The 13774-nt window shown below is 48.7% G+C and overlaps 1 protein-coding gene across 1 annotated transcript in view; it reads right to left on the reverse strand.

Annotated features, from left to right (window-relative positions):
• The window catches only part of Taldo (transaldolase), a 32907-nt gene extending 20679 nt beyond the window's left edge, over nucleotides 1-12228 (reverse strand). The window contains exons 1-2 of the mRNA XM_065427824.1: nucleotides 12038-12228; nucleotides 9184-9307 (exon numbers count right to left, since the gene is read on the reverse strand). Coding sequence (XP_065283896.1) covers nucleotides 9184-9307; nucleotides 12038-12137 — 224 coding nt within the window. The 5' untranslated portion in view covers nucleotides 12138-12228. The remainder of the gene's footprint in view (nucleotides 1-9183; nucleotides 9308-12037) is intronic.
• Between the last annotated feature and the right edge of the window lie 1546 nt (nucleotides 12229-13774).

The raw sequence follows: 13774 nt of genomic DNA on the forward strand, positions 1-13774 counted from the left end.
AACAGGTCACTTCAGTTTTTAAGGTAACAAATTTTCACTGGGCCCAGTGAATGCCTGGGTCTTTTAAAGGTCCTGAACATGTACTGAAAAGATCCTCAAATGCTCTTCCGAGGACGTACCGAATCCAAACAAATTGACTTTATAGGGATGTTTTGAGGCTCATGTGGGGTGTCCCGAGGACGTCTAAACATACTCATTTGTACATCCTTAAAAAAAAAAAATTAAATTATGGGGTTTTACGTGCCAAAACCACTTTCTGATTATGAGGCACGCCGTAGTGGAGGACTCCGGAAATTTTGACCACCTGGGGTTCTTTAACGTGCACCTAAATCTAAGTACACGGGTGTTTTCGCATTTCGCCCCCATCGAAATGCGGCCGCCGTGGCCGGGATTCGATCCCGCGCCCTCGTGCTCAGCAGCCCAACACCATAGCCACTGAGCAACCACGGCGGGTCATTTGTACATCCTGACGATGTCATTGTGTTTTCTAAGCAATGACCATAGCAAACATGCTTCCGCTCAAATTATTTTACATTTTGTTATGGTGCTGGTGCATTTTGTTTCTTCAGAATGAACGAAAGCACACCAACAAGAAAGCAAACATAACCAGAAAAGAGTAATTACTAAGTAGTCAGACCATCTGTTGCCAGGTACACCAGTGCTGCAAAATGTTTATCCACGTAACACATGTTACACAGTTTAATCTCGTCAAAAATATTGTTGAATGAGGCGAACTTCATCTGCACAATTCATAAGCGTTGCCCGAGCCTCATTAAAATACAACAAACTTAGTATTCTTTTGCAGGTCGTTAACCTGGCTCCTGCAAGCACGAAGAGCGGCTTTCCCACAAAGCACAGGACCGCAAGATGGCGGGCTACTGCGCACTCTTCAGGAGGACTTGCACGAAGGGCGACTAGATGCGAAACGCCACTAGCACAACTGCGACGTCACCGGCAACGATGCAGCCGCGAAGCGAGTCACCCCCTCAAAGCACGCGTCGAGCACCGTCCGCCATCTTGCGTCCCCGCACACTGAGCTAGCTGTCACGACGGTGTCCACTTTGCGAGCTCAAAAGCCGAGCGAAGCGCTAAGGATCACGGTACGGACCAACGCGTTGCAAGACAGGTTGTTGACGCATCCGACACTAAAATGAGAGATAAAAACAGACACGCAAGATATACGGTGCAGCGTTACTGGAGTACATCAACGTTGACATTGGAAGGCAGTGCTCAATTTGCTACACACATTCCCCTTGCCACGTTCGTCCTGTCTTTCTCTCCTTCATCTTTTTCTTCCCATTCCCCCTTGCCCGTGCAGTGCTGTTCAGGTGTCCTCCTGTGAGAGACAGTTACGGCGCTGCACTAATCTCTTCCGTTTCCTTTCCTAAAATCACTTCACACACACACACGCTACACACACACTCGCCGCCGAAAGCGAGACCGGCCGTGTCGACGCCCGACTGAAGCAAAAAAAAAAACGCAAAAGCGGCCAAGGACCTCCTCTCCCTCGACCCACCGGCCACTTCCAGCAAGAACGAAAGCTGCCAAACGCAGACGCATACTCAGGACAGCAAACAAGATGAAAAAAAAAAAGCGAGGCCTAGCAGGAAACGATTGAGGGCAGGGAAACGAAAAAGAAAAGAAAAAAAGCTACAAAGACGATGGGTAAACAAAACCACGAGCGCTCAACCGTCAAGAGCTGCACTGGAAATAGGCGTCCCGAGCCGAGGAAGTAAAAACAATAAGTAAAAATAATAAAATAAAAGAGGGTGAACTAATGAGCACGCACGAAAGACAAGGTGACGAACGCGCGCGCAGTCAGGGACCGCGCCAGCCTGTGCGTACCGTAATTGCCCGCGTATAACCCAAACCGACCACCCTGCACCAAGAACTTCAAGGCTCACTGCCATGCCCTACAGCTACCGCGATTCTTGTTTCTTTTTAAGCGAAGCTTTCTAGGCGAACCTTGCAGGGCTTTCCAGGCTGCCGCTGCTCCCTGTTACTTTGCCGGACAACTCGCTGTGAAAAGAAAAGAATATAGTGACGTACCCGGTGGTGGGATCGAAGTTCGGTCGATCTCCCAGCCCGGCAATCTGCGACTGACACTGGTCACGCGACCAAGTTGGTCGCAAATGGTCGCAAACTGTCGCCTTTCTTGAAAAGCGACCATTTTGGGCCAGTCGCTCTCTGGGCGATTTTTCAGTCGCGCGACCGTGGTCGCAAAGCTGATAAACCAATCAGCGGCGCACCGGAAGTGATTTTTCGTGCGTCTACATCCGGCCTCCTCCAGCGTCGCGTTCAAATTCCGGGTAGATTCCGAGAGTTCTCGCTGAGAACGATAATCTCCGGGATTGTGACTTGCGTGTCGCGCTCAGCCGGGCTTGCTGGTGTGAACATCAGTCGCCTTCGGTCGCTTTTTGATTGCGAGTCGCAAATGGTCGCGCGACCTCCTCAAGTCGCCGGTGTGAATGAGCCCTAAACGTTATTAGCCCGCAATCGCACGTATACGTTGTGTTAACGCGAACTATATGGCATGTCGAGATGATCACCGTGTGCCACGTGGCGTAGCACGGGTGCACGAGAGCTACATGCGCCAGTTCTATTTACGCCAAAGATGCAGGAACGAAATTGGAACGTTTACAGCGTTTGATTAACCGCTTCACGAAATCTTCGCTTAACATTCCAAGATGTGCGTGGCATCGATCAGCCTTTATTTTCCCTTTGTCTAGAGTTGCAGCTTTTCCCATCGCCACCTCGACGCGCGCACGACGCAATTAAATGTCGTTCTCTCGCAAGTACGTTCATATTAGTTAAGGGCTAACAAAAAAAAATGGCTGTGGCTTAGCTAAGGTTAAGCCCAGGATGCGAAGCATACTAGCCTTTATTTTAACGCGACAGCGTTGAGGAGCTCGTGTCGCAGAAAAGCCGGTGTCGTCGGCGTCGGCTCAGGCGCACATTTCGTTGTCGCGCCGAACGCTGCGTTGCTCGACGCTCACCGCGTCCGATGCGGGGCGCATAGTCGCTGCGCCGTAGCAAAGCCACCTAGAAACAGTCTCTGTAGCACGCCGCAACCTTCGCTTCTCATTCCAACAAGCAGCTCTGTCTCCAGGAGGCATCTCACCTCGTGAGTGTCTAGCAGAGGCAAGCGCAGCTGCTTATATACCGCCGCGACGCCGCGAGTCGGAGCCCCGTTTCTCCTCTGTCGTGACGTCACGGTGTCACGTGGTCAGCCTTGAAGGCGACGCCGCGAGTTGGAGCCCCGTTTCTCCTCTGTCGTGACGTCACGGTGTCACGTGGTATTGAAGGCGACACCGCCGCGCCTGCGGAGCTGGGTTGAGCTCTAGTAATATGCTTCGCATAAAAAGAAGTGGAATGCAAGAAATTAAAATGTGCCTGAACCCACTTGGGCGCCAACGCCTGCTTTGTTTTCAATCGCAGACGTTCGTACAAACACCGCGCATGCGTAAAAGCGCGGAGGTTACCGGTAGTCTTGCGAATTCGTCGCGGTCTTGACGCTTTCCAACACGTTGAAAGAAAAAAATAAGCTACATCACGAGAATGTTCGACGTGCAAAATGTGTTCAGACAATGATGCTGCTGCCTGTCGGCGCGTTCAGAGGTCGGATTGTATCGGGGAAAACCCGGCATCTGTCCGTCAAGGTCTCAAGGGGCCAGCGGGCGCGTCGACCGACTCACGACAAGTGCCCGCGGTTTCGTCAGTCGGCGTTGGTCAAACCCGAGCGGTGCGCGGAAAGCGGAACCGAAGCCGTTCCGCCTTCCTTGTTCTTTCGTGACGAAACGAACAAAGAAAACGAAAAGCGCCCGCGCAACAGCTCTGCAAGGTCTCGTACGGCCCGAAAAAGGAAAGCAAGAAAGCACCGCCCAAGCACTCCGTACAGACGCTTGACCACCGAAGCTGAAACGTGCGGCCCCGGTGTTTATCAGTGGGTTAATCCCGACGGTTCACTAAACGACCGCTTGGTAGGCTGCCGGATCCTCTGTGCCAAGTTGCTGCTTGCGCTCGGCTGCACGGGCCTGTTCTTGTTCCCGCGCTGCAGCACCGGCACAGCGTGGACGAGCTCGTTCCCAGTTCTCTCCTTCTTTAAATTTTTTTTAATGCGAGGGTAAATGTCTCAAGGCATACAGGGGTATGGGATGGGGGTGTATAAGGATGATTAAATGAATGAAGAAAAGATTTGCTGATCTAATGAAGTCCGATTGAGAGGGATCGATAATGCGGTCCCTGCGTCCGCGCAGTGTAATCGCTAGGATTACGCGGGGAGAGTCCCGCTGCTGCGAGGTGCCGGAGCCTCGTCGGTTTCAGTGCAGGGCAAACCCACAGCAGGTGGTGGATGTCGGCTTCGGCATTTCGCGACTTGCAGAGCGGACACCGAGGGCGAGGATGTAACTGGCGAAAGTACGGCCACTTCCGAGTCACGGCAGGAGTGAGGGCAACCTCGACCCGGACCCTCCGAAGCGCAACCTCCTCTGCACGGCTAAAGACCGCGGCGGCGGTTTACCGCACACGGAGGTCTGAGAGCACGTGTGCTGCGCCGGAGGTGCTCCTTTCTTGTTAAAACGAGGGTGGCATCACCTAGGTGAAAGCTGAGGCAGTGACGATGCAGAGGTCACTAGACGGGTCGCAGAATCCGCACGGCTTTGGAAGCTTAGAAGGTCGCGTGGGATCCACTCGATACATATTGGCTGCGGGATGCGTGCCGCCAGAAGATGGATTTGTTGACATATTTCAGGACTGCAACTGACGCGTCGCAGAAGCCGCGTCGCCTGGAGGGCATCAGTGCGTTCCCGGTTCTACTCGTGGCATTGCTGATCGAAAGCTGTCTGCTCCTCAGGAGCATGTATGACGTGCAGCCTACCCATCTCGGAGCCGGAGGGAAACTGCTGTACGCGCGCCTCTTTCGCGCATGCGCCGGAGGATTTTTCGGCGTACCGGCGCCAGACGGACGGACTGGCGGGCGAATCGGCTATCCACATACAGCTTCTCTCTAAAAACACGCACCGAGTCCAGGATATCTTTACAGCGCGGCCTTTGGCCATCATTATGCTGGCAGATTCTGCTAACAGACTGTTAAAGACACTGCCACGGGTCGATAAACGCGAAGGGTAAACAGTAGATCAGGCTAGATTGAACAAGTACTCATTCGAAACCACGCGTAGTATGGGTAATTTCACAGTGAAAGTGATTACTAAATGAAAATAAAGGCCAAGCATTCATTCTGCGAATTTTGCGCCAAAACCGCCGCGCCCATACATCAGTGTGACGTCACGGATTTAAAAGAATTTCGCGCATTTGGGCCTTTGTGGCAGAGTAATAATTCTGGAATATTCCTGCGCTCAGTCTATGGCTATGTTAAAATGTGATGTGCATCTAAAAATAGGCCCGTGCAGACGCTGTACGTCAAAATTCAATTACGTCACAGCGAGGAGGGGCGGGAACTTCAAGGGGCGTCGCCACCTTGAAGTTTACAATATAGCGTTCCTTTAGGCAGCCACAGCATTTACCATTGCTTGTATCTTTTAATAATAATTAGGCCAGGTGTATCGTTAGTATATTTTTGAACTAGCACTGCATTTTCCACAATGGCGCCTATTGGAATTTGTCCACGAAGGAACACTTCCATCAAGAAGAGCTAAGCAACAAGTGTAACCTAAAACTGTTAAAGGTTCCCTGAAACGGTTCGGTCAAATTTTGTAGACTCGTAGGGTACAGCTACAGTTAACCATTCGCACCAAAATTTGTGTGAAGCGCCTCATTAAGTGAGCTACGGACGATTACAAGTTACTCTTCTCCATAGGCACGCATTTTCTCCCCAACTCGTTCGCCGAGTGATCGGGGCTAAGCTCTGCCTTCACTAGCTCTGCGTCATGATGCCACGTCGTGCCGTCTACTTCCGGTTGACTAGAAGAGAGAGCGCGAAGCCTCTCCAACCTCTCCGCCAGTAAGCTTGGCAGTCGACCCCAGGCGAGGGCTATCGAAGCAGCGAGCAGGGAGGCGTTGCGAGGATTCTGTCGCAGCGCCGAGCGTGTCCAGCATTCCGGTAATCACAGGCGAGCTCGGCGTTTCGGCGGATGGATGGAGGCATAAACTCAAGCTGGTGAAGGAGCTTTAGCGTAGACGTACGTAAGCGGCCTGATCGGTCTGCACGGTCCAGCCACCTGGTGGCGCAGAGCTTAACCAGCCAAACAAGGAGCTGATATTGCTTTAACCAACAGTAAAACATTTAAATATTTACAAAAACGTGGTCACGATTACGCTCCTGCGGAAAATTTACACCAGCAGCAAATTAGAATGTACTTCGTTACTGCTACTGTGTTTGATTGAGCTCTGTGCCACCAGGTTGCTGCACCGTGCCGACGATTCATGTTTGCGCCATTTGCGCCTCTGCTATTCCCGCAAAACGGCACGGCGAAAAGGTCAGGCCCAAACCGCTTGCGCTTGCCCGAATACCGCACACGCGAAACACTGATGTGGTAGTAATCCTCCGGCGTAAAGCGACGGCCGCGAAGGCGCAAATCCTGGCGCCGATCGGTTAGCGACAGTCCGATGCGCTTCAGCCACTCCGCTCGTCTGCTGCCTTGCAGAAGGACGTGATGCGGCAGCTTGACATATTGCCAGTCGTTACGTTTGCTACCCACAACGTAACAAGGGCGAACCATGGTGCTTGCGAAATTATCGAGATCAACACTGACCCCGGAGCAAGCTGTAACGCAAGCAAACGGCACCTTGCTTTGTGCCGGAAGTGCTTAATTAAGTGTAGCGAGAAATTGTCCTTGTGCATTCTCTTTCTGTTACTTTTGATAGAAACAAATTAGAGAGCTTTATTAGGGGACGCAAGCGGCTGGCGTACGCAACAACTAGGGGCCACGGTAATGCACATGCGCATACACCTGTCTGGGTCTGCGCATGCGCAGTACCGTCGCCCTATAGTTCTTGCGTACGCAAACCGCTTGCGTCCCCTAACCAAAAACTGTCCATTAACTATCATTCCAACTACAGTTAAACCTCGATATAGAGAAGTAGGTAAAATCGACAATTTGCTTCGTTATATCAAAATTTCGTTCTGAAATTCGACCTTTTATGCAAATCGAGGCGCCGATCGATTTTTCTTGCAAAGGAAAGGGCTCGAAAATTCACCGAATTAGCGGAAAATCGAAAAAAAATCTAATTTCAATAAAAAATCATTCGTTTTGATAAAGTTGGGAGCCGGCGAAGAAGGATACGGTTTCATGCCACGTTCGTCGACGATATCTTCTCGGCGGTACGAATTAAGCGAAGCCAGCCACGCTTGGATGCACTCCGCCCCCGCGGCTGGTAGCATCGCCCGCACTGGGACGGCGCTATTAGGAAAAGCGCCTGCAGCAGGAAACGAATGCTTCGTCTGCCGCTCGCTCCAACAGGTCACCGAAACTCGAGATTACGCAACCTCCAATACTAAACACGCGGTAGGACAGCTTACATGGTGCCACGCCGTCTAGCAGGGCGCGCGGCTGCGTATGCGCTTAGCCGCGCTTACAGCCATGCGCAGCCACGGCCGAGACGCGCGCCAACTTACCCCCCCTTCCTCCCACTAGCCACCATACTCCCACCCTCGCGGGCGCTTGACCAACACCCTCTAGGCTTGACTCCCTCTTTCCCTTTGCTCGCGCGGGGAGGCGGCACTCGTGCATGAAGCCACCATCTTTCTTTCTCACCCTCGCACACTCACTCGCACCTAAAGCACAAAGTGGGCGGGGCGCGACAAGATCTTATCGCACTTGGACTATACAGAACATGACGTGGCTGCACTTCGGTGGTCGCTCTTGTCGCGCCGCGCGCGATTGGAGATGTGTTTGGAAACGGCCGCTTGTAAACAAGTCAATCATACGACCATCTGCATCCGCGGATCTATTGTCTCGGTATTCCTATACGGCGCAGTGAAATTTCGTTATATTAAATGGCATACAAACGCACTTTGTTATATTGAGGTTCTAAATGCATGTTCTGTGGACAAGAGGTTATGAAATGCTCAATACTTCGTTATATCGAGAATTTCGTTACGCTGAATTTCGTTATATCGAGGTTTAACTGTATTACGAACATTTGTTCACCACAAAGTTACGAAAATTATCGGTGACGTGCCCTGGGCAGCCAATCAGATAGCTCGCCCTACAAGCATCATTAGGGCAACTTGCATCAAATGGTCAGGGACGGCTGAAAATTCACTCGAGTGGCGTGCTGCGATCGGCAGCGATGTACATTTTTTAAAACCTTATAATAAATTACAGGCTTTATGCAAAGCACACACATGCATCAATTAATGGTGAGAAGGACCTGCCCTAACAATTTAGTACATTTGTTTCAAGATCATTTCAGGGTCCCTTTCATGAGCAGGCACTTTTTGTAGCAGTTCAGAGGTCTGTACAGGAAGGGTGCATGCATACAGTGGACTCCTTCCAACATAAAAAGGGGTCTTGAAGATCTGTTTGCCTTATCAAAAAGATGCATTAGCAGAACTGCAATGCATCTATGATACATCCTAATGTACTGTTGGACACACCAATTTGCTTAGTTACATCTACCTCCATAAACCTGTACTGCAAGTTGATGTGGAATGATTAAAACGAAGGCGCCAAATAAAACAACGGAAGAAGGAAGGCGACACGGGACAACCACATAGGCGCCCACGAGCACGTGCTCAGTGATGTGGAATGAGACTCATTTTCTGAGCATCCGCAGCTCCTCAGATCTCTCGGAAATTAGCAGACGTCTGACCAACTCTGTCCTGTTTACTTCCCCTGGAGAGTCTAATGAATAAATTTCAGTAATGGACAAGTTCCCCAAGAAAGGCCACAAACCGCAACAAATAGAGTATCATGTGACAAGACTGCTTCCCCCGTCGACCCCATTTACGAGGTCCTATATCCACCATGGCTTAATTGAAATCTTGTTGACAAAGCATCTGATCACGTTTTGTGCACACATTGTTAGGATCAGTTTTGCCCAGACACGCCTGGTCTCTGCACTTCTTCGGCACGGGACACTGTGCTATATCATATCAAACATCCACTATCATGTCCCGCAAGCAGACGCATGTCAGACACCACTGGTGGGAAACCCCGTGGACAGCAACGTGCGTGTTATTGTGTGCATAAATAGGGACAAGCAAAACAGAAAGGAACTCACTTTCCTTTAGTCTTGCCATACTGGACAGCTTCGTCCACTAGATGAGCGTACTGGGGAAGCTTGGAGGCGGCCAGAATGAGCGATGGATTCGTTGTGGCGTCTGTTGGCTTGTACTGCTTCATCACTGCAGTAGACAGAAGCTCTTGTGGGCAGGTGAACCAATTTGAGCGAAATAGGCACTACACACATTAACTCCTACAGTTATGGCTTCCTCAGAGTAATGGACACCAAGGTGACATGGCATCCAAAGAAGGGAAAAAATAATTGCAGGAACGGCTTTTCATTGGCAAGATAGTTTTGCCAAAATCCAGAAGGTAGAGAAAGTTTCCTGGAAAGGAAAAAATATTCATCCACCTAAACTGTAGCAGGAAGCTACAGAGAAAACCCAAACAGGTTTCTAATAAAGTTTAACAGTTGAAGAAAAATTTGCCCTTGTCCGGGGATTGGAACTAAGACCACTGCCTTCTTCCAGGGCAGTCAATGTTTTATCTGAACTAGCAAGGAGGCTTGTTTCTCTGCCAGGAACACTCGCTTGTGCTGCCTCAGAATACACCACACCAGAAGCATTTAATAGACAAATCTGAGTGCACACATTTAGTGTGAGGATCATACAACTCTCAATTTTCTTGACTGACCAGTGTTGCTAGTTTTCGTACTTGGGCAAACATTCAATCACTTAGCAAAGTATTACGTCCAGATTGAAATTTTTGTGCTTTCTCTATCAAGCCACATTAAAATACTACAGGCAGTGTATATTTAAGAACCTTTCAAACATTAATTGAGAGCCAATCATAAAAGTTATGCCATTCCAAAAGCCATAACATTTGTAGGTGAACCATTTTTGCACATTCCATTTGACGTTGTAAATTGTTTGCACCCCAGAGACATTCATTTGCACTCTGCCGACGCATTCATTATCCCTTCCATTTCGGGAACTCACTGCGGTAACTTTGGAAGTTTCTTTTTACCGATATTGTGCGCTTTCCTGTAAGTTAGTGTCATGTCGTCAAATCAAAGTATTTGTAGAACCAATACATTCAAGTATTCTACAAGTGACCGTGTTAGTGATACCTATCCTTCATGAATTGGTTACTTGCAATTGTAATTGGCAGATTTTTTCAAGGTGATATTTCATACATATTTTTTTTCCATTACATTTCATGGATACATTTCATGGCCTCATAAAAACGCCCTTGAACCACTGTGCCTTATTTTATTAATTGTTCTATTTATATCCACTCCTGCAAAGGCTCGACTGAGTAGGGCCTTCAGTATTTGAAGAAGAACTACTTGCAAAACTGACCGTGCATGACAATAATCTAATGCTTTCTCCCATCAGCACGGGCACGTTCAGTGGTCACTGACCGGTACAGTGAACAGACATCTCTTCTGGGACTCATCCAATGTCATCTTGCCATGCAGTGCTACTGTTATTACAGTTGTTTATGCAGTGAAGCATACAGATTAAAGTGCAACAATTATTTTTAATCAAATGTTACGCCTTTGTAGCATTCAGTAGTTGCCAAAATTGTCCATGTGATAGCGACATTGCTAGATATGTTGTTGCAGAGGCTTACAACGAATGCAACTGCCCCTCACCCCACCCCTACATTTGCTGACCGCCACACTGAATTCCATAGTATTATTTTCACCTACTCTTTTAGACTGGAAACATCTTTGTATTTTATATATCCCACCTCATTCACTGCAGTAGTCCCAGCGGCCTCTAAAAAACCCGATTCCTGAGAACATTTTTTTTTTTTTAGCAACCAAATGTGTTTTTGTGGCCAATTTCACTTTCTTTAGGAGTCACTCTTTGGTAACTTTGGAAGCCTTAATGGAGTAATTAAATAAACTTTTTTGTAAAAGCGTGCACAAGCCGCCCAAATAAAATTATCTATGACGTCACAGACGTGGCACCACACAACTCGGGCATCAAGGGTGCACGATCTACCCGTACATGCAAAAGGACAATAACCAATACGAAAAAACTTAGAAGGGTGCGTTAGAAGTGCAATATAATTAAACAATTTAAGACACGTCTTTATTATGGACAAGTGTAAAAAAAGTAAAAACGAAACTGCGTTCGCACACATATATACGTGTTGTAACGTGCAATGTGGTTCAAAGAGCCCGAAAAGACTTATCGCGTGGACAGTCTCGGCGTCACAAGTTACAAACGATAGAAATAAAAGACTGCGACCGCCGGGCTAGTTAGCCACGCCAGATAGGAAAAGCTTGGCTGTTTAAAGTACGGTGCGAAAGAGGTGCCACGCCCACTCGAAAGCAAATATGTGATAGCAAATTACCGCCGCTTCAACGTCTGCTTCGGCGTTACAAAGCTAACAACTTGAAGGACAGCCGGCCGATAGGATTAGGATCTCTCTCGGGACCGCCGGACGGTCAACTTGATCACAGCCGCTGATAAGTGCTGAAATTCCGCTCTCGACATCGCAGGTCGGCGACGAATAAAGAAGAACCGCGACCACCTCCGGCAAATGCCGCCCGACAGCCCGCAAAAGTAGAGGTGGGAAAGCCGCAACAGGAGACCGGCTTTTCCGCCAGTAATTTCCCGGCGGATGAAGAGAATCGCCCTGCAGCAGGAAACAGCGGTATTCGATCCGCTGACGACTGAAGCGCAGTCGGGTGAATATCACCCTATGATACCGCTTTTAGCATGTCGGTGCATCGGACAATTAAAGTATACAACTGTTATAGAAACGAGAATTCCTTTCCGCTCCGAACGACCGGCCGGTCAACTGTAATCTAAGTGAAATTGGGGCACGTGGTACAGTGGTGTCGTCATAACTTTTTTTTTTTTTCCTCCAGTTTCTTTGCCGAAAGCATCACGCACCTTCGAAGTCTCCCGTGTCGGCGACAACGGTCGTGACCTCCTTCAGCTGATCCAGAGACGAGGCCATCTTCGCACGCTTGATACTGTCAGCACCAGTCATAGCAAGTTGCCGGGTTCCCGGGGTTTTTATACGGCCACAGCGACGCACGCCTGCGTACGGCTCGTACGGCTTCCTTCTTCCCCCGCCAAGCGTTTCTATGGTTGTGTAACGTATAGCAACCTTAGTAGACACACTTCGTGTAAACCTCATGGCACCAAAAGCGTACATTGCGATTGGTCAATGGCAGTGGCACGACCAGGCTCGACAGAAGTTCAAAAAATATGATTGGCTGTCAGCGGTTTTTTTTGGCTGTATGTGCAACTCTACTATATCAAATTGGTCTATGGCACTTAAACTCTTTTTTTAAGCGTCACTAGGATTGCTTAAATTACTTCAATACAACTTATAATGCAGCTGCTTAAGGTAATTAATTTATTTTAAGATTTATAGAATAAATTATTATTTTATAAGAAAACGAAATCGAAACGGCTGAGGTTTTTTGCTTAGTGGCACGTCTAGCGCATCGTTTCGGTTGAGGCACGCGACGACGAAAGGTGTCAAAAAATGACGTGGCGGCGCTGCGATCGAAGTAGCGTGCGCGTTTGCACGCCATCAGGAGATTTTCTGCAGTGATTATTATATCGTGGACAATATGTTCCGTAGTGACTTACGTTTCCTTTCTTGAAAACACTGCGCTCGGTATGTCACGCTGATGACGCACATATCGTTTATGGCGTGGACGTACCGGTCGCACGCGGTACAGCGTTGGAGTCATTCCGAAAAAAAAGGCCGCCACTCCTGCGACCCGGTCGTAGGAGTGGAAAGGGGGGGTAACCGTTATAGTGCCCTGGTCGTACGAACGGTTAGGTGTAACTAACCGTTCGTACGACCACAAAAACAGACTGCTGTTTGTTTATATCCTGCGATACTCAGAAAGTTAGAGGGAGGGGTGTGCACCGGGCATATGCCGCTGAATTTGTTTTTACAACGGAGCTGTATATGGCTAGGGTCATAGAGTTACTATACTGGCTAGGATATCAAACTATCATCATCAATGGCTCATACATAGCACCGTAAGACAGAGGCTGCAATTTAAGCACTCAGCAAAGTGAAGCGAACAGTGCTTACGTTCTTTCTAATCACATACAACACGCCGAAAACTGTCGCCATCAATGGCTCATATACCCCCGTGAGCAAGCAAAAATGCAATGGCTCATAGTCCGTAAGGTTCATGGCTACTCACTCTGCGTGGGTTAGTTGCGATCGGTGATCTCAATGTGGATGTGCCAGCCGAAAAGGGAGTGGTTTACGCGTTTCGTGATGCAGACATACGCGCTTGCGATGCCCCACCGATCCGGTCCAACCGACCAGCCTGTGCAATAAGTGCATCGGTTTGACATCATCAAAGAATGTGCTTGCAGTTGCGAGTATGCCGGTCAGTGTATATCATATTGACCAAAAAGTTATTGTGACCGTCGTTACTAAGTGACAATCGAGTCATGCCAATAAAGTATTTACCACAAGTTTTCTTACGACGATGTTTACAGTTCCGCTTGGTCATCCACCTTCACAGGGCGGAGTGGCCTAGAATTTTTTTCTAAGGCCTTCATTTAATGCAAAAAAAACATAAATAGTCGAATATGCCATGTCATATTACACCTTTCATATCCACGTTTGCAGCCAATAATTTAAATATT

This window comes from Dermacentor albipictus, chromosome 10 (assembly GCF_038994185.2).
Source record: "Dermacentor albipictus isolate Rhodes 1998 colony chromosome 10, USDA_Dalb.pri_finalv2, whole genome shotgun sequence".
NCBI lineage: Eukaryota > Metazoa > Arthropoda > Arachnida > Ixodida > Ixodidae > Dermacentor > Dermacentor albipictus.